At 36.2% G+C, this 22440-nt stretch overlaps 1 protein-coding gene across 1 annotated transcript; it reads right to left on the reverse strand.

The window, feature by feature from the left end:
• Positions 1 to 20921: 20921 nt before the first annotated feature.
• Positions 20922 to 21698, reverse strand: LOC124369405. The gene has a single exon (XM_046827410.1). It carries the CDS (start codon positions 21696 to 21698, stop codon positions 20922 to 20924), a length of 777 nt encoding a protein of 258 aa, XP_046683366.1.
• Positions 21699 to 22440: the final 742 nt, after the last annotated feature.

Below are 22440 nucleotides of genomic sequence, written 5' to 3' on the forward strand. Positions count from 1 at the left end.
AACTCGAGACTACTGGTAGGATATTACTGTTTACAGATGACACTGCAATATTGTTTGATCGGGGGTTGTGGGAGGGGGTCTACCGTGTTGCTGCGGGAGAATTGGCGTTAGTAAAACGGTGGTTTCATGAAAATATTCTAACCATGAATGTTTCAAAAACTAAATGTACGCCGATCTCACTGCGTAGCGCGGGGTGGACATGAGATTGGTACTGCACGCTTGCGGTGACACGAACAGTGGCTCCTGTGATTGTCGGGTGTTACAGAAGGTGAACCAGTACAAGTACCTGGGAGTCATCATGGATTCAAAATTAAAATGGGAACCACACATTCCCATGTTAAAATCACAAATAAGGAAAATGATTTATGAATTCCATCAATTAACTGAAATATTAAATCCCAATAAAACTATTTATTACACCTATGCACAATCAAATTTACAATACGGCATTATAGTGATTGTTTAGAATTTAGTTATTAAGGCACCGTTCAACAACACAACAAATACCCGACTCTCTTGCTCTATACAGAGACACAATTGTTATCAATTCGGCAGCTATATATTAAAACCTTACTTGTCTTCGCAAGTAGTCACAGGCAGGAGATCGTCACCCCTGTCACACATAGATATTTACAAGGAATGCTGTTAGCGTGGGCCTGCAGGCTCCCCGAGTAGTAAAATCGTATAATTACACCAATCCTTATTACATTGCAAATTTCCTACTCAGAAATATTCCGCAACACATAAGGGACCTGCAGGTCCCGCTGTCCGCATACAAAAATCGTGTCGCTGTCTGGCTGTTGGAGGTCGGCGCTGAACACGCTGAGTCGCTGCTCTCATCTATATAGTAGACTAATGTATATGATCACGTTTATTTACTGGACTAACTTACTTCATTACACGTAACAGACTGTTCTACTGTTTTGCTATGGCCGCCTTGCGCCGTTTCGCCTCCCATCTCCGATGGTTTGAAACGCCTCTAATGACCTAAATTTAACTTGAATTAACGTTAGTAATTAATTTTGTTCAATTCGATGATTTATTCCACGGGTGCCCAACCTTTTTTACCCATGGGCCACATTGTAAAGCCTTTATGGCCAGGCGGGCCAACATCCCAGGGGATTTGGAACCCCAAACAAAACGTTTTGCCCGGGGTTTGTTCCAGAAATCTTGTGCAAAATATGAGTTTTAAGGTTATTTGGCCCTTGTTAAATGATTATTGTAATTTCTTATTATTTATTAGTTGTTAGGTAAAGGTTTATAATATATTATGTTTTTAGGTTCTTTTAGTAGAAATAAACATAAACCCAGACTTTTGGATGTTGCTTTAATTCTGAGGGAACAATAAAAAAAGTCACCAACAAATTGAATACATTGATTTTAATTAATCCTACTAGGATACTAGGACATACAAATTACCACCATAAATAACAAAAAGTGAGGTTGTTTTGTTTTATATATTTTAAAATCAAAATACCAGTATTGACAAAAAGTTTAATGAGATCCTTGGAATTGCTTAGTGCTGATGCTGCTTAGTGGAAATAAGCAAGTCACGTGGCGACTGGTGACCTTGAGTTGGGTAGGGGTTACGTCGCCGCACCGCGTGCTGTGCCGTGCTTTAGGCTAGGGACACACAGTCCCGGTTACCGGGATGCCGGTGATCGGCATCCCGGCTTGGGATTGATGAGAACATGAATCCCGCTCATTGTGTGTGCGCTCATTGTTGAAGAGCGCACACACAATGCCGGTGCTGTGCGGCACAACGCGTGCCGGTCCAGACCGGCAAGCATGCTACCGGCGACCGGGAGCCCTGCAGCCGGTGAAAACCGGGTTGGCAATACAAAACACTTGATATCTGTCGTGCGTGCTCACACAGTGCCGGCCGCCGGGTCCCGATTCCAGTCAAGTCTGTGTGTCAGTGGTGTAGCTGTTGTGGTGTGCTGCTGGTTTGTTTATCGTGTTTTATTCTCGAGGGTAGTGTAAAGTTGCGATAATGTTTGATACAGACAAATTTATAGAATGTGTCCACGGTATTCTACATTGAATGGATGAACCCAATGTACCCTATTTGGTTGTTTTAGTAATTCATTTAGAGCCTCTAAACAACAAACTAACTTCACTTTGGATAGCATGATTCGTTCCGAACAACACTCAAAGGTTAACTGAGAGACAATTTGATGTTTATCGCCGGGACTGTGTGGCCAGCACACAACAAACCGTTTACCGGCATCCCGGTGGTCGGTATCCCGGTAACCGGGACTGTGTGTCCCTAGCCTTACGCGCGCTCTATTCGCCAGCCGGCAGCCACCACCGTAGTCAGTGAAATCTGTCTGCAATTACTTTACTTCTTTCAACACTCATACTCCACCAAATGAATACGGCTCGTTCTACGTGAAATCGGCTGGACTGCTTGGTTCTCAAAATTTGTATTTTTTTTTTAATATTTCAAATGCTTGTAAACAAATTTGGTTGTTTTGGCAACAAGGCGGGCCACATAAAACAGACTCGCGAGCCGGATTCGGCCCGCGGGCCGTAGGTTGGGCAGCCCTGATTTATTCCATAACAAATAGCATTCAGGATTGTGACATCATTTATGAGGTCTTGGGCCTACAAATTACAGTTGTATATTTTTATTTTAAATTTGACATACAATATTTGTTTTAACAATATACAAAATAGTTTAATATTATTATTAATGATAACTATTATAATACCGCTGTGCACAACAACAAGAAACAGACTCGTCACCACGCACAAGCCTCTGTAGTCCATGTGGGACTAATGTCATGTATATCAAGTGTACTATGTTTGCTTGTAAATTCTGAAATAAATTTGATTTGATTTTGGTAAAACAAAATTTAAATGCCATCTAATGTGTTTTGTAGTAGGCTAATTTTAGCACAGTGCGAAAACATTACTAGTTTACTGTGAAAAACCCTCTTCCTCGCTTCTTCAATCAGTTTCTCTACTATATCCACCGCGCCCGTCAAAATTCAAACCTAAAGTACAGTTGGAGGAATTGAGCTGTGCCGTAGGGCCCAAATACTACCCATCCAACAAACGCTATCTGTGTGGCGGGTTGCGTTTACCTGCTTGCCGCTGAGATGAAGGCGCAACAATCTCTTTAACGACTTTAAACTCAACATTTGGTTTTGCAGATTAGTATTGACAAATATGTTATTTTCAAAAACACGTTAAACAACACTATAACAACTGAAAAACAAGGATAAGTCCTATTATTGCTATTATTTGGTATTCTATTATTATTTAATTCCACCACAATCAGCACTGTCACAAAACAGACTGATTGTAGCGAGTTTGATGAGTTATTTGGTTCAATACGATTCCTGAAAGGAGGGTTTTACCCATGAGTCACAGGAAATGTTTTCGGGACGCAGCGCATAATGCTACCCCGCCACCCCTCCCACCAATCACCACACACTCAAGGTCACGCGCACAGCTAAAGTCCTCGGAACTGTAAAGCATGGCGCAAACTGCAGACGCGCCGCGCCGCACCGAACCGCGCCGCCTTTTGGAAAGTTCCGCTGACCGTCGCACATACTGGGCGCGCTGGGCGCGCCGAACTCCTTCCCTCACCACAGCTGCAGTGCTATGTGCAGTCGTATGGTTATGTTGTGTCGTTTTGTTTAATAATTTACACGATGAGCAGCTCTGAAAATGAAGATCTGTTTTTATTTTGTCTTCTTCAATCAGAAGAGGAGAAGAGACAAAAACAATGTGAGTTCATCCTATAAATGAGAAAAGGAAAAAATACGGGGAATTTCACCACCTTTTCCCCGATTTATTAAAGGACAAACGGAAATGTTTCCAATATTTCAGAATGTCTCCGAAAAGTTTTATGAACTATTGAACATGCTTAGGCCTTTAATTGAAAAACAAGACACATATTTTAGAAGACCAGTTTCACCTGAAGAAAGGCTTGCGGTTTGTTTAAGGTAAGTTATTAACTAAGTCTTTACTAAATACCAAAATATGGATAAACTTACAATAAAGTAGTTTTTATTAAATGTATGCAAATAATGTTTTGTAAATTTTAATATTTTCAGAAACCACAATTTACTCATTAAATTTTTTTTCTTCTTCGGTTAGAAAACATAACATCAAATGTGTTTTCAGCAATAAATTATTATTTAACAATGTATCCCTGTTCAGGGCTTTTTTAATAAGCAATAGGCTATTTGTTTCAAAATGTAATGTATTTTATCTGTAAGAAAGCAAAGTTTTAAAAATAACACACAAATTATGCATACAGTACTTCCTACATATTACAATAAGTTTTATCATGTGCCGTTGTATCATTTGACCCTGCTGAGTTTGAGGTGTATGAATAGTTACTGGATCCATCAGGTGAAACAGCAAACCGTCCCTCTTGTGCCCCTGGGTATTGTCCCATCTGACCAATAGGAGATGGTAGTTGCGGCATATATTGGGTTGTCTGAAAAGGAACTGCTGTGGGTGTAGGATCTGCGCGTTAGAAATGAATGAGCGGTGTTATATGACCCAGAAATGGCCTCTAGCTCTGCAACATGAATTGTTCTGGAAATGTTAGATTTTTACGTCGACTGCTATACCTCACCGACGATGGCCGAGGTAGTACGAAGACACCCGAAGGTAACCGCGGCTAAGAAACGGTTCCGCTGCCTACGCACACTGTAGACGCGCCGCGCCGCGCCGCGCCGCCCCAGCGGAACAAATTCCGCTCGACTTCTCCCAAGAGTTCTGGCAGCGGAATTATTCCGCGGCGGACGCGGCTGCGCGGCGCGCTCTAGTGTGCGCACTCCCATTTGAACACATGCAAATTATTAAGCCGGAATTATTTCCAAAAGGCGGCGCGGTTCGGCGCGGTTCGGCGCGGCGCGGCGCGTCTACAGTGTGCGCCATGCTTAACGGTGACGGTGCGGGCACGGTGCGGTTTCTACGGCCCAGTGTCGGTGCACGAGCTCCTCATGCAGTGGAAAAATGGGGTGATCAAGACCGGCGGTGAGAAAGAGTGGGGGCAGAGCCGAGCAGTACCGATAAATCCCGAAAATTCGTCGACTGGTCAGAGCCAAGCAGTGCCGACAAACCCTGAACCGCTGATAGCGAACTCAGTTCGGAACGGTTCTGATTTCTATTATCTTACGAGTTAATGAGTCGTTTTATATCCGAACATATCTGCAAAACATAGATAGAAATTATATCGAATTAATTATATTAATACTGAACTTTCTTTATAACTCCAAAGACACTTTACAAAATTGAGATGGTGCACTACGAATAAAATGTCATAATTTCATCATAATATTTTGCATATAGGCTTAAAACGACGGTAAATATATTTTTTGTGCTATTGGAATATATTCAAATTAATAGGGCAAAATCAACATATTATAATGTGGAGTCCTTAATTGGTAGTAAATAAATTAATAATTACGCTACAAAATCTGTAATAAACTAAGGGGATTAAAAAAGAAACTTGCGAGTAAATATTCAACCAAAAACACAATTAATTATAGAAATATGACACAATCAATGACAACTACCTGACTTAAATACCTAATACAGCACGTGACATCATTAATAAATACAATATTTTAATAACCTCAAATTATTACGATCAAGTTTTAACTTATAGCAATAGCTCTCTGTCTGTTTGTTGAATATATCGAGAATGAAAAATAAGCTATAGACTTGAAATTGTGTATGCAACTTCGACCAAGCCTGTTATATATCATGTGTTGTCTGGCGTACGCAATTATAATGCTGACCTGATCTATAGTACATGGCAATTATCGAATAATTTCTAACAGTAATGTAACCTACAAATTATATTTATTTGATTAAGACAGTTGGAAAATGCAATGAACCAAATATAATGTTATAAAACAATTTTATTGGTTTACATTTTAATACAAAAGATGCAATTAAAAAATTCAACTTAATTGTTGATTTTGTATTTTGGAGACCCTGAAGATCATTATTTAACTACTATGCTAAGAACGCAAGTCTCGAATCTTTTGAAAAGTTTAAATGTTTGCAAGCATGAATGCTTACAATCACATTTGAGTGACTAAGAAAATTAAAAAAAAGTACAATTAAATTGAGAATTCACTTGTAAACAAAAAAATTTCTAAATTATGCGAGTAGGGCTCTTTTTAATCCTGCTGGATGTTTAATCCACTCTCAAATGTTTTCTAGCTACGCCACTGAATGTAACGAGGTTACTTTGTTACATTAGACTTCCTTACGTCTTTTTGGGTCTTTCGATACTCCGTTGTATTGGTTTATTAGTATGAAGACAAGATTAATTGCCTGTCATTAATTACGTTGTAAAATCAAGGTTTAATTAAATAAATTTAATTGCACTGCATCCTGCAGCATCCAGCTTTGAAAATGTAATTTAAATATATGTATGCTGTACTAAACTACGGAAAGGGGTTTGAAAATACAGTGATACATTATAATAGGTTTGCCAGGTACTGAACTAAATTAAATTCAGAGGAGTACAGAGCGAGAACGCGCGGACTGCTCATTCCACTATCCCAATACACGGTAGTGATGGGAGAATCGAATACAGAATCGTATAGTATTCGAATACAGCCAGAGTATCCACATATTCGAATACATCAAAATGAATTCGAATACTTTTGAAATGAATACAATTTCTCTGGAAGAATTGAATTCAAACCTGGAGTATTCGTTTATTCTGACAAATAGTATTCAAATAAAATATCCAAGAGCTGTATTCGTATTCATATGAGGTTTAAAATAAATACATATATGGAGACTTTGAAAAGAATAATTTAGGGGAGATTCATAATTTGAAAAAAATAATTACAAATTTTAATACTTGAAAAAATGTATAATTATTAAATTTAAAATACATATTATTTAAGAGTTACAGTTCTAAGCAATAAAGACAAATATGAATATTTATTTTATATTGTTGTGTAAAAACAAAATATTATTGAGGTTTTCTGGCTTCAGTCTATTTCTACCGTAATTAGTGACAATACCTGCTGTGGAAAATAGTCTTTCAGACGGAACTGAAGTAGCAGGTAAACAAAGATATTTCTTCTGAAGTACGTATATCATGGGTATGACTTGTTTATACAAGGCACCAAAAGCCAAAGTATTCGAATACAGTGGTGAATTCGTGACAAACAAGTGAAATAACCCAGGAACAATAGATTGCGGGAAAGAAGACAGGTCTAGACCTGTCTGTTAGAAACGCTCAGCTGAGCAAAAGTATTCGAATACAAGTATACTTTTACCTCCATCCCCACTCTTTCTCTCCGCCAGTCTTGATCACCCCATTTTTCCGCCGCGTGAGGAGCTCGTGTCAGGCGGCAGGCGTTCTGTGTTCCACAACACATTTAAACCTACAGTGCCGCTTATAACTGTTACTCTCTGTAAATCGTGAACGAATTCTATTTTCTGTATTAATAACTGATTTATTTGTTTTAAAATAATTCGTTTAACGATAAAAGTTTTACCAACATATAGAGCTATAATTGTAGTAATTTATTAGTTTATAATTTCTAATTCCTCAGGTGAAAACGATATAGAAAATAACCGTTATATGTAAAAAATATTACATCTATTGAATACGTTAAATGTTGAATGTTGTTAATAAATTAAACGGCTGGCTGCCGCGCTGTCACCATACGTTACTTTTAACGTTAACTATTACGTAGCAGCACCTGTCAATGTAACCCTGTAGTTTGTAGTATGCAAACCGGCCGCCAGGTAGCGCACATACCCTCACGGTGTCGAGAGGTAAGCGTAAAATCATGTAAAATTCTTACTTAATTTCAATTGTAGTAATTTATTAGTTTATATTTTATAATTCCTCAGATCGAAACGATATAGAAAATAACCGTCACATGTAAAAAATATTACATATATTGAATTATTTAAACGCGGATTTAGACATGAAAGACGCTAACATTAATGCGTGTAGTATCCTTACGATATATACACCGCAGCTTAGACATTCTCTTGCAGACTGGACAACTGATTGAACTGTGCATCTCCCTCTTGTCTCATTTCTCGATGCGCTGGTTGGTTACCAGTCTTTTTGTTTTTTTATTTTAATTTCTTATTAATAATAATAATGAACTTTATCTACAGAATTAAATCTTTATATTGAAAAGTATAATAAATATAGTATTTGGATATCTAATTAATGCAAAATATACAAAAGTATTCTACTAGACTTAAAAATAATTAACATTAAATATTTTTAATATAATATAATATATAGGTGTGGAGGGAGAGAAGGATGGTTTTGAAATAAGCCAACTCGCGTATTAAATACAATGCTTCCATATTGATCCAACATTGTAATGTAATAATAGTAATTGATAAATACCATAAATAGGCTCTATTACATATTATTCAACATTGAAATTATTTCCCTTCTAAATTCATTTGAATTGGGTTAAATCCAACAGAAGAAAGATTGACTACTTTAGACTCTAAGTTTTTTTGCCTATCCAAAACTTTTGAATGAAATTAATCAACAGCGATCACTTAGCTTGGGGAAATTATTTACAAGCAATGCCTTTTCATTATACTAGTAAAATTATTGTTGAGCAAGACGTTTGTTGGTTAATTAATTACTAAACACAACTAAAGGTAAAATGTGCGAACATGTGTACCCAATCGTACCGGGGAAAGTAAAAGTGGTTTGGGTTTACATTGTACCTTAAAATGAGACATAGCCTAGGCTACTGCTAAACTTTCAAAGCAAAATTAATTGATTGGAATGATTTAATATTTGCTTTTAAGATGTCCACTAGCACAGCCTTGTCCTACAGGTAATGATTAAATAATACCCGTGCACTACATCAGATACTGTCAAATACACAATTTCAATTTTCACTATTTAAATGCAACAAAATCACATGTAATACACAACATAACCCCTTACAACAAGGGGTATCGAAAAAAGTAACGAGGCATTTCCCAGTCTTCGCTAAAATTCCTTCTCGGAGTTGCTGTAGTTTCGCAGCTCTTTGACGTTTTAACACTAAAATAAATAATTTTTCTTGGGCCAAGAGCAGAGCCGCAGCTACGTATTCCAGAGAGGACAGGTCCTAAAATTGCCGCTCTTTAGCACCAATCAACTCCGTCAATTTGTGACCTTTCTGCTGCTTCTAAACCAGCTTGTAAATAATCCATAAGTAATTTATTATTATATTCGCAGTATTTTATACCAATGACAGAACTGGTCTATAAAAAATTTTGTTAGAAACATGAGGACAAACCAAAACAATTTTATGTATTTAAATCATTAGTATCACTTACTACTTTGGATACCCAAATTTTTCAAAACGGCACAGCTGTTTTACAAACGAAACAAAGACACGACTTTATATTAAAGCATACAAAACTCTTCATGAAAACTGTATTGTAAATTACCAGACAGTAAAAAAGAAAGAATGTCGTTTTTGAACTTCTTATTTTTCAAGAGTTTTGGCTGCAAATATAGTAATTGTGTCAAATGTGACTCTTATGCTCTTTGATGTTCAATTGATACGGCACTTAAATTTGCTAATCTCTTTTGTGGTGTTTCATAAATAATGTTGACTTAATGTTAGCTTGCTCTCCACCGAAAAGGCGCAGACCACCAAACGAAAAACTGTGGTGTCGAGTCATTTGATCGAAAGTATTTTGCTTCTCCAGTGTGTGATAGCTTGCGACAAAGGCAAATTTTGAATCGAGACGTCAAAAATTTACTATTATATAGTGATAGGCTTCAATTACGCTCTGCTAAATGCCATAGAGGACAGCACCATCGTAGAAATCACTCCTAACTATGCAAAGGTCAAGTTTCATGCAAGCTTCAAGGTATACAGCCGAAATATTTATCGAGGTATCTTGCCACATGATACATTCACATTATTTATTAAGTAGGGTTTCATAGTAGTGTTTAAAGTTACCAAAAGATCGTGTAATGGGGTAGTCAGGAATATGTCAAATGCTAATACCTCAGTTTTATACATTATATTACTCATTTATACAATATTATACTCAGTTTGATTACACGTTTATTAATTCTGTTATTTTCTCTTTGCCATCACGGTTACCCATAAGACCAATTAAAAAATGTTCGTTAACTCTAACCAAAATTTCATGGAGTGACATGCGCCATTATCTGACTGGTGTTGCCGATATGGCAATAAAGCTTCTTCAATAATATCAAGTATATAGTTCAGTTCTTTTCGAGGCATCGTGTGAATGGACAGACAAACAGAAATGAACACTTTCCAGTTTCTTGAATGGCTTCACTAACGCTTAACCAACAAGTACATTTTATGATATAATATTTCGTAGTACATAACGGTTTTAATTTCTTTATTAAGTTACGGATCCACTCTTTGAACTGAATTTTCAATAATATTCTAATTTGTATTTGCGATTTGGAAATCTATGTTATACATTACTATTTCTAGTAGCCTACTTGTTCTCATTACACTTTATTGAACTGTTTTTTAAGTATATAATCATATACGGATGTTCAAACAATTATTTTGTAAGACATAAGACCATCTGATAAATATCCAAAACCGACTCGTATATAATCAGTATTTTTAAAATCTAGTGCAAAATAAACTCCAGGGTCGAGAGTACTTTAATATTCAGCTTTAATTAATTTATTCCATTTTATTCCATTGGTTGTAGTCATCCTATATTAATTCTAGCCATACAGCATAATTAAATGACTGTTATAATGTGTATTTATTCTTTGTTGTAGTATCGAGTTGTTATTATCCGTTATTATTTATTTGTTACTATTGATTTGCATGTCATATTCATTATGTTATTGGTTACTTACCATTTTATATTAATGCTAACTATTAAGTATTAAAGTTAGTAATAGTAAAGCTAAGTATTAGCTTAACTCAATATTAGCTTTAAATTACTGGCCAATAGCCATCCATCATTACATTGTATTGATCTGTATTTTAAATGTTGATTTCGAGAATAACAACAAATTAACCCTTGCAGAGGGGCATCCGTATATATGCGCCAGCCGCCAGCTGCGTTTCAGCTGGCTGCCGCGCTGTCACCATACGTTACTTTCAACGTTACCTACTACGTAGCAGCACCTGTCAATGTAGCCCTGTAGTTTGTAGTATTCAAACCGGCCGCCAGGTAGCGTACATACCCTCACGGTGTCGAGAGGTAAGCGTAAAACCATGTAAAATTCTAACTTAATTTCAATTGTAGTAATTTATTAGTTTATATTTTCTAATTTCTCAGGTCGAAACGATATAGAAAATAACCGTCATATGTAAAAAATATTACATATATTGAATTATTTAAACGCGGATTTAGACATGAAAGACGCTAACATTAACGCGTGTAGTATCCTTACGATATATACACCGCAGCTTAGACATTCTCTTGCAGATTGGACAACTGATTGAACTGTGCATCTCCCTATTGTCTCAGAATTAAATTTTTATATTGAAAAGTATAATAAATATAGTATTTGGATATCTAATTAATGCAAAATATACAAAAGTAAAAATAATAATGCACTTTATTTATCTCATAACCAGGATTTACCGATTAAATTGTAATGTTGATATTCTATAGCACCGGTAGTATAAAGAAAGTTTGTACATTTGTAGCGACAATTGTCGGTCGTATCGCAATGAAATAGAAGTAGCCTAATAGCCCATAAAACTGATATTTTTAAACATCTCTCAAACTTATTAAACCCAGTTTCAGTGCGGGTCTAATAGACAAAATACCCAGAACGGGATAACACATTGGATATGATGTCACAATATAAAAGGTGACGTCACACGAGCGAAAAATATGGGAACAACGGGTGAAATGCGTGTAAACACACCGGGTGAATTACCTGTAAATACAACGGGTGAAATGCATGTAAACAGAATCTGCACTACACAGTCGGTAGTGACAGCGTCAGGCGGATGAGTCACGCTGTTTCCAGGAATTTGCCCCTCCTCCCAGTATCCTTATCAGCAACATTCCTTCTTTGACCTCTTTGCACAGGAAGTCATGGTTCATGAGTGTTAACTGGGAACTACAAATTTTAGTTTTTCGTTTATTAAACATTCCTCTACTACATAAATTTCTGCTGACTTGGCAGCGAAAAAGAATTCTTCTTTCTCGAAATAAGCTTATATTCTTTCACAAAATCTTCATTAAAACCAGAAAAGAAGAGTACTGCATTTTTATCAAAAAGTCGTGGAGAATCTATAATAAAATCATTAGTTAGCCTTATAGAGCATTGTTAGCCTTCGCAGGCAGGTGTTCATTTAATCGACAGATTGCCCAATTCTGTGAAGAATGCCCAAAGACCAAAGGCGTCAGAAACTAGTTTGAAACGCTTTCTGGTATCAAATGCATTCTACAGCGTTGACGAGTTTCTGGCGTTTAATTGGAAGACGGCCCAATTCGATGACTTCCAGCGCTGGCAGTGGGTGGAGATTGGCGAAGGATGAATGAGACTTGAATGTATGAAGTTTGAACGTGGTGGAAATGTGGTGTGAGTGTTCAAAATTATAGAATAAATTATGAAGTGTGCCATACAATGTGCGATCGTTACGAACAATACAAGTTTTGATAGTTTGATTGAAGGTTTGTTTAGTGTAAGCAAGTCTACAAGTAGCATAATTATTTCAGATAATATCCTGTACGATGTTTTATTTCGGTGAGACAGACTCTCTGCTGTTCTCGCCCACGCTTCATCGTATGTGAAGCAACAAAACACAAGTCTCTGGGGTGGCTTCACTACTCTGGATGAACACCAGGCCCGTACTCAGGCTGGATGTTCAGGACAAAAAACTTTCGTGGCTCAGTCTAATAACGCTATTATAGGCTAAATTTGTAATATCGTACATTGCAAATTCAAAGAAACTGTAACCATTACTTTTAAAACGATAATCTCACTTTTGGGTAACCAATCTCAATCTCAATGGTGCTTATTTACATCGTGGGTTCAAGCGGAAAACGCAGTAATATCCTTCACTAAAACAACAAACACGTCTCTATACATACACTTGCGTCCGGTCTGACCCCATGAATCATAACTGGAATGTCGAGACAAAATACGAATTATCTTGAATTGAGAATAAAAATCAAATTAAAAAAGCAAGTCTCTAAAGGTTTCTATCTCGCAATTATCCATAGGCCTATCTAAAAATAATGATTAACGGACAACGAATGTACAAATTATTATTCCTGTAGAGTCCACTAAATTAATGGAAAGAATGCTTAAAATGGCAGTATTAGTCAGATTTGTCGTTAAAATTGTTAACAAAATATATAAAATCATACTAGCATTATCAAAATAATAAAATTTTGCCAATTGGATAACGGCTTTTTTTTGGGGGGGGGGGGTCGTGAAGCGGTGTAATGGGGGGTGACATGACGGGGCCCGCCAAAGCTAGGTACGGCCTTGAGGAACAGTCTATTATTTGAGGTCCTACCGTCATTATGCGTGCTACTGAAATGTAACAGGTAAGCCCTCCAGAGGTGGGCGGTATATAACGTATTAGTGTCGGTAACATCGTTATTCAGTGGTAACCTATTACCAGGATAACGTGTACCAGTAACACCCTGTTATTCCAGTAACAGGTGGGCTAAATGATTTGGCGTTCTACAATCGATTGGGATATTGTCAGCAAACTGAAGGCAAACACTTTGAACATTTGTTATAACTGTTTTGGTAAGTGATTTGAAGTAAAAGAAGTAAAATAAAAGATTAAGTGTCTCAGTTTTCTCTAACAACCAGAATGTTTGCATTTGAAAAATTCTGTATTTTATAATCTTTGAGTGTCCGCCATTTTGTAATGCGTCAACTGTTTTACGTCAGATTTTCGCCAAAATGTTTCTAATTAAAAGAGCTTTAATTTGATGTACGACTCGACCTATGCTTCTATTTAAGAATTTTCACCAACCCCTAGCGGGACGTCCCCCATAAGCAGGATATCATGGTGAAATACATAAAATAATAGTTTTATATGAGCAAAAGCTTGATGTAAATTTTGGTTCTTATATTGTAATTAGTTCAAAAGTTATTAGACCGTCCCAGGACTTTTCAGCACCCCTGTATATCAATCGAAAGAGTATTGGGTCATGCAATATACAGACAATAACACTAAACAGAATAGCAGAAATTAAAAACAATTTAATTTAAATAGCCAAGCAGAATGGAATGGTCAGACTCAAAATATTCAGTTAGGCTGTAGAAAGGGATATCTGTCAACCAGGATTTTAGGACAACAACCACCTCTCTCTACACTTGCGTCCAGTCTGACCCCATGAATCCTATAACTGGAATGTCGAGACAAAAGATTAATTTTCTTTAATTGGGAATAAAACTAAAATTAAAAAAGCAAGTCTAAAGGTTTCTCTCACAATTAATTATTATTATCTAAAAATAGTGTTTAACGACAACTAATATACTAATTATCATACGTGTGGAGTTCACTAAATTAATAAAAACAATGCTTAAAATGTTCGTATTAATAAGATTTGTCCGTTAAAACTGTTAACAAAATATATTATACATTTCTCTTTTAGTCCTAAAATTCCCCGGCAACGGGAAATTTCCCGCAGTGTGGGACTACTGCCAGTGTTAAATTCACAAATGTGGGGTACAACGAATGTCCCACCATGTTCACGTGATGAACACGCGGTGACATCGTGACATTCGCGGCTGGTGATTGGTCAGGATTTTAGAGGGAAGAGGGAGCCAATGGAAGTTGAAGGGTGGGAGGTGCGCGCGCACGTCATGTTTGAATACTCGAGGTTATCGCTGGCGTTAGCGTTCACTGCTCATTGCCAGTTCTTCTTGCTTTGTGCGTGGTCGGTAATTCGCGTTTCATAGTTCGTAACTATCGTCTACTTTTTGCGTCTACTCCATTCATACGTCTGTGTAGATTTGGTGAGTGATTATGTACACATTATTATCAATGTGGTATTCAGTTTAATTTAAAAAGAGGAAAGGACTTGGGTTTTATTCTACAATGTAAGAGCCGGCGGCCATTTTGAAACACGTGTACAACATTACTTTTTATTCGTAGAATATTCGGAGATATCTCCTTGTAAAGATATTTTTATTACTCAGCTAAATTCTAACCGCTTTTTAGTTTTCTCCCTTTTTGATTAGTTATTTTGGAAATCTCGTTGTTAATACTCTATCGTTTGAACACTCAAAACGTGAACACTTCTCAATAAAGGTGAAATGGCGTTTGCATGTGTATCATTGAATAATTGATAATTCAAAGTTCAAATATACGAGCGTAACAATTAACGAATCATCTCATGGTGTAAATCCCAATGTCGTTTCTCTAGTTATACGTAATTCATAAACTGTTTAGGGCGTCTTGTGAAATATATTATAGCATATTTTTCGATTTATAAGTTAAAACAAAAAAACTAAAGTTCTTTAATAAAGTAACATTATATATTTGTAATTTATGTATATATTTGTAATGTTATTGAATTACATTATGTAATTTGTAATTCAAGAAATAATTTGCCTATATATTTTATTAATGAAATTCATAAAATAAAGTTTGCATAGTAGCCTATTATTAATCATATTGTTTCGGTCGTTGTTCTTGTTTTACTTTCACTTGTTATTAATTCTACTCTCTGTAATTATTTTAATACGATTGTAGTATTATTTTAGTATTAATGATTGTACCTTTTTATAATCAATTTGTTCCATACGTTTAAACTACATGCGTAAAAATGTATTATTAGTAAACATACGAGTCGGTCGTATTGTAATAATTACGACGAATTAGGAAATTTATTTAAATAATTAGTAGCCTACCATACATATGTTAAACACATAATAATCAATAAATTTCAGTGTCTCAGACAGCCAATCCTAATCACGTTGGTAGAGGTGAATAGAACCTTGCACCTGCAAAGGACTAGTAACTGCTAGACATTTCCCCGGAAACCTGGCACTTGTTTACGAATCTAAGTGAATAAAAAGAATTGTCTACGTCTTAGAGCTAGGCAATTTCACAAATATACTTAGACATACCGCACATGTACCAAACTGTATCACCTAGTGTTAATTTGTTGTTGCTTTTCAGATGCGATCACTATTGTTACATTTATTTTGTAATATGTTTCTTGCAAAGTGTTATAATGTTATTGTATTTGTTTTTGTGATGGGTAATATCACTAGCTTATCACTTAAATTGTAATATTTTGTCACTTAATGTTATTCATATTAATTAAAGATGCACACTGGTAATTATATATCTGGTTCTATGTAAAACTGGTGACACCGCTGGGAAAATAAATAAATGTAAATGGATAGGATTTGTTAAATCACACTCGGGCAAGCTAGCTTTTGGTTAGCGGATAGTTAGACGGCCACCAAAACAGTATAGTACTCGTGGAGAAACAAACAAATGAAAAGGCGCGGGCACGGTGCAGCCACGAAGGTCTGGTGTCGGCGCGGGCACGGTGCAGCCACGACGGTCTGGTGTCGGCGCGGGCACGGTGCAGCCACGACGGTCTGGTGTCGGCGCGGGCCCGACGGTGTCTTGGGTGTCGCCGGTGTCGGCGCGGACATTAAAGTTAAATTTAGGTTATTAGAGGTGTTTACAACCATCGGAGATAGGAGGCGAAACGGCGAAAGACGGCTAGCAAAACAGTAGAACAGTTTGTTACGTGTAATAATGTAGATTGACTCACCTCTTTTGGCTTAACTTATCCTCTTATGGATACGCCAAATCGAGTTACTCCTATGGTCGAGCACAGCCACCATCATCATCAATAACTTACTACATACCTCGGTACCTGTACTTGAAGGTTCGTGCCTACAAAGGAACCCACTAATTTCGAATCTAGAAGGGTTCCTCGACCCCAAATTATTCAAGATTAAATAATGGCCTGAGCTTTATTGAGTGGTTTCGGGAGCCCGTATTTAATGAGTCGGGCATTCGAAAATCTTTTGTGGTTCTATTTAGACGTCTCCTGCCCTTTAAAAAAGTAAAGCAAAGGAAAAAAAAATGTTTCGATTACGCGTGGATCCTCAATTAAACTCAAATTCCTTCATTCAATCGAGATAAACACCGATATAGATCGTTTCAACAACCGAATAAATGATTTATTCCACCAAACAATATCTAGAAATATTACAAGATTACACAATACTTGGGAATTAACCGACCACTGTTTCAAGTAGTGTGGCCGGTGATAACATAATGAAAACATTATTATCAGCTACAGTCCAGAGTTCAAAATTATAAAACACCTGAGCCGGCTCTCTGTGACGTCTGTCAGACACAGCTGACCAACTTAACACTGCACAATACATATTATACAAATGATATCAATTCACTAAAGCATTTACAGTTTATTTTTATTACACATTTACTAATACTACACAATTTAAGAAAAGGAAAAAGATTTTCTCACTTACCAGGGAGACTACAATTAAAAATCAAAAAATAAATCAAATTCTGCTGAGTAAACAACCATATTTTTAATCTGTTACAAAATTTACTAATATTGCTTAGACTTTTTATTTCCAAAGGCAACTTATTAAATATATGTGGTCCGAGATAACAAAAAGAGTGTTTAAAAAATGATTTGTTAACTTTAGGCATTCTGAAAATTCTACGGTAAATATTTCTTGTAGCGTATATCAAATCAATTGTTCCGTGGTTACCACATCTTGAATAAAAGAGTCTTAAAACTTTGAACACAAAAAGATGCTGAAGGGGCAAAATTCTTAACTCATAAAATATAGGGAAAGAGCTATCCCTTCTATTTTTTTTTTAATTATTCTTAAAAAGTAGTTTTGAGTAACTCTTATGTTTTGAATTAGGTAGGCCTACTTACATGTCCCGCCCCAGCAAACTAATCCGTATTGTAATCTGGAGTCAATTAATGCAAAATATAAACTTCTCAACAAATCTTTAGAACAAAAATTTCGTAAAAAATAAATTTCCTAATTGAAGATTTAAGTTTAGTCTGTAAAGTTGTTGTGTTTACTCCAAGTAAGTTTACTGTCCAAAATTACCCCAAGATATTTGAAGTGTGAGACTTTACTGATAATTTCACAGTTGCAGTTAATTTCAAATTCAAATAACTTTATTTGTATTAAATATACAAAAGGGCGAATTTAGGGCCATAAGGCCCTGTCTTACAATTAACCCTAAGATTTTTAATTGTAATTTCATTACAATTTAAAATGTGATATTTAATTTCTTTTTCAATGTTAAAATTTTTGAAATCAAAATTAACATATTGCGTTTTTTTACATTTAATTGCATTTTATTTAAATAACACCACTTTCTTAGAGTTCGCAAATCTTCTAGTATGTAATTTAAGAAAGTCATTATATTTTGACTAGCGACAACTGTTGTCGCTATTGTAAGAAAATCTATAGTAACGTTGTAACTGCTGCCAAGGCCAACGATGTCGATAAAACGCTGAAGAATTGTGAGAAGTTATCAAGAACTGCTTGTAGAATCATAAACTTTCCCGTGAATAAAAAACCATCCTCAACAAAATTCGTAAAATAACAATCAACAATCAGATAAAGTCGATTAAACAAATGTAACTTCTACAGGTTTACAATTTAATTTTTCATCCATATTTCAATCCAATCCGTAATAAAGTAAATCCCAGTTATTTAAAAAAAATGTTTTGGGTCACCCTGTTCACCCATATTTGCTCCTGTACACGAGTAATTTTAGGCGTATAAAGTTTTATTTGAAGGTATCATGTAATAAGATCCATCGAATTACAGCTAAACAGTGACATAAATTTGCAATTTACTGTACTTAAATAATATTGTGATAATAATGTTTTCAAATATATTAAAAACGGTAATTTATTTATGTGGTACATCACTGAAGAACGTGTCATTTCCTGCGGCAAATAATCTAAAAATAACACACTTATCTTTTTTCTTTTTATTATCTTTTTTTCCAAGTATTCCAAATTCATAAAAATCGTCATGGAGGGATTCAAACACGTTTTGTATTTCTTCGTCATAAAAAAATACTCCGAAATAAAACCTAACCAAAAAAGCCAAAGAAGCACCAATTTTAATAAATCTATCTCGAGTCAAAATATAAACTGGCAAAGTGATATAGTATAACGGTTTCTTTAACACGTACACGAGTTTAAAATATTAGTGACGATAGTTGTGATTTGTAAAGAGTTCAGATTCTATGCATTTGCCATCGTTAGGTGTATAAGGTAAAATACATCGTTTTACAAGCCCTTGTAACACGTAACAATGGCAAATGTACGAAACTGTTCGCTTTCACGTGGAAGAGGATATCAATCAAACAATATTGTGTAACATAGAGATTCTTTGTTGCTATTCTAATTGTTTCCAAACGACTTTTATATTTATCTAGGCCATTTAATATTTATAAATATAAAATTCCAGAATTGTTGTATTGTTGATTCGACCCTAACAAATCGTCATCTCAAAAAGTGCAAACATTTACAAACGAGCAGAGACGATGGGCGTCGGTCACGGTAGAGCGTACACGTACTTTATAACGAGGCGCATGCTCACTGTAGTATTGATATTTGCCTTTCGCCGCCAGTAGCAACTGTTATTTAAGTCGCCCACTTTCTCATGTGGGTGGAGACGGAGGTAGTACTGGGGGCGAAGATACAGTAGACCTCTGACTTGATTGCGCGCGAGAGGAATGCGGCAGCCATTGCTGGGGCGCTTCTCCGTCACCGTCTACGACCCCAACCGAAAACATCGGTTCTGTCAACATTGACAGCCCAACCCTCTCAATATACGTCTTCATATCATAATATCAATATCATATGATCACTATTACACTATTTGTAGCCTATTCAACACATTTATTTTTTTAATAAATAGTTTTATTTCTGGAGTAAACTTTATGATGAACACTTGATACTTGGTAATTGGCAATAGAAAACACAATTTCAAATTGAAATTTTATTATTATGTAAACATAAACCAGAATAAGTTGTGAAATACATGAAATATATTGATAATACATTATAATACATTAGATCCCAAAATTTGTTTCACATTAATTTTTCTCGTACAATAGCACATTTTTCATCACCTTTGAATACAATGATGAGATTGCATAATTCTTTGCCTGGGGAGGTTGATATATTTTTACATAACATTAATCAATACAAAAGACTTTGTCAGAGGGATATAAACTGAGCTAGACTATCTAATACCTTACATATACACATTTAACAAATATATTACACTACCAATATTTTTATTAAGATGTTTATACTTTTAATCACACACACACACACACACACACACACACACACACGTTCTTTTTGTTATGGCTTATCTTATAATTTTATTATAGTTACGTTGTTATATCTATATATATATGTATCTGTTATTTATCTTTAGGCTTAATTATATATTTAATGGAACTATTTTGGTGGAACACTGGACTGGATTGAATTTATTTGAATGTGTGAATATTATTGCATGTCATCTTGATTTAAACATGCACAATGTAATTGGGTGTGTAACCTGTATTGTTGCATGTAAATAAAATAAATAAATAAATAAATAATAAATATGTTGATAATATATTATAATAGTTGGTGTATAATTAAAAAATATAATAAACAGAGTATTTTTGTTAAATATTTTATAAACACTGAAGTGAGAAGTGGTAATTTACAGTACGGTATTTGCCGAATACATAATACATTGTTTAAGTTAAAAGTTACAAGTTGATATTTGAGGAAGTTGATTATATTTGATTTCTAACATAAAAAAGGGAAAACAGCAGGAAATTTTGCTATTATATGTATATATATATATATATATATATATATATATATATATATGTGTGTGTGTGTGTGTGTGTGTGTGTGTATTATAAATAATGTGCTATTTTACGACTTACAATTTAATCATCACTTGTACTTGGAAGAGGTTGAGCCAGTTCACTGTCAGATATTTCTTCCTCACTGTCATCTGACACTTCACTGTCACTGCTGTCCATTCCGCCCAACTCAATCACGAATTTGTCGATGGCATCTTCCATCAAGCCGTCCTGTTCCCAGTAGTGTTGTTCTAGCTTCAAGGTGTGGTTTGTGAAGCCTTCCCAGTCGATCTTGCTAACAGAACATTGCGCTTCTCGTGTTGCCTCTTCCAGTTTCGTTAGTGACAGGTCTCCTCTTATGTTGTTTCCTTTCACCACTCTCTTGATTTTAGCCCAGGCCAGCTCAATTGGGTTTAATTCACACATGTAGGGTGGTAATCTGAGAACCGCATGGCCTCGCCTCTTCAACGCCACGTCGATGCGATACACCTTTTCTTTAGGTTTGTGCTTTTCTATCAGCTCGTACAACTGAAACTTTTTCATATCTGCTGAGCATTGTATGTTGTTACTCTGCAGCCAGTCTATCATTTCCTTTTTCACAGCGTACTTTGTTGGCGCCTTATTTTCTTGATGGCAATGATAGGGTGCATTGTCCATTACAATAACACTTTTTTCTGGAAGGTTAGGCAGGAGTTTTTCTTCAGCCCATTTCTCAAAATTATTACCATTCGTTTGTCCGTGGTAATCCCCCGTCGCTTTAGCCGCCCTAAAAATTAAAGCAGCCCCTTTAAGAAATCCATCTGTAGAACCCGCGTTTACAACAATCAGTCTGTTGGATGACATCCATTGTGTTTCCCACATATAGCGTCTGTTGCGTCTGATATAACACACCCGTACATACCACCCTCTCGCCCGTGAATTGGGGGGGGGGGGGTTTATTCAGCGCGGTTACCGTACCGATTTAGCACCCCCTTGTCAATAGTATTCTTTTGTTTAGAGGTCAATTTGAACAACGGTATTTAGTGACTCGTCCCCGCCCAGGAAAATCAGCTCCCTTTAATATTGAGGGGGTTTTCTCAGCCGTGAATCGTGCTGACTACTGCTGAGTACATACTGCTAAGTACATTGCACCCTCTCGTCTGTGACGTCTATCTTCGCGACGGTATTCAGTGGCCGCGTGCCTGCCCAGAATAAATACCCCCCATTAGGATTGAGTGGATTCTAATACAGCCGTTTTATCATGCTGAATCAGCACCCCTTGTACATTGCACACTCTCGCCCGTAACGTCAATTTGAGCGACGGTACTCAGTTGCGCGTTGATGGCCAGCATAAGCACCCCCCTATTAGGATTGGGGGCTTTTTGTTCTGCGCGGTTACCGTGCCGATTTAGGACCTCCTTGTATAAAGTACGAATTCGCCCGTGACGTCAATACGAGCGACGGTACTCAGTGACCTCTTGCCTGCCGTTAATATGCACCCCCCATTTGGTTTGGGGGGTACTTACTTAGCGCGTTTCCCGTGCTGATTTAGGACCGCATGTGCATAACACCCTCTCGCATGTGTCGTCAATTTGAGCGTTAGTACTCATTAACAGCGTCCCTG

The sequence above is a fragment of the Homalodisca vitripennis genome, chromosome X (genome assembly GCF_021130785.1).
Source record: "Homalodisca vitripennis isolate AUS2020 chromosome X, UT_GWSS_2.1, whole genome shotgun sequence".
Classification (NCBI taxonomy): Eukaryota; Metazoa; Arthropoda; class Insecta; order Hemiptera; family Cicadellidae; genus Homalodisca; species Homalodisca vitripennis.

Excerpts from the sequence above, each read along its gene's own strand:
- LOC124369405 (XM_046827410.1), bottom strand. The coding sequence starts at position 21,698 with ATGTGGGAAACACAATGGATGTCATCCAACAGACTGATTGTTGTAAAC.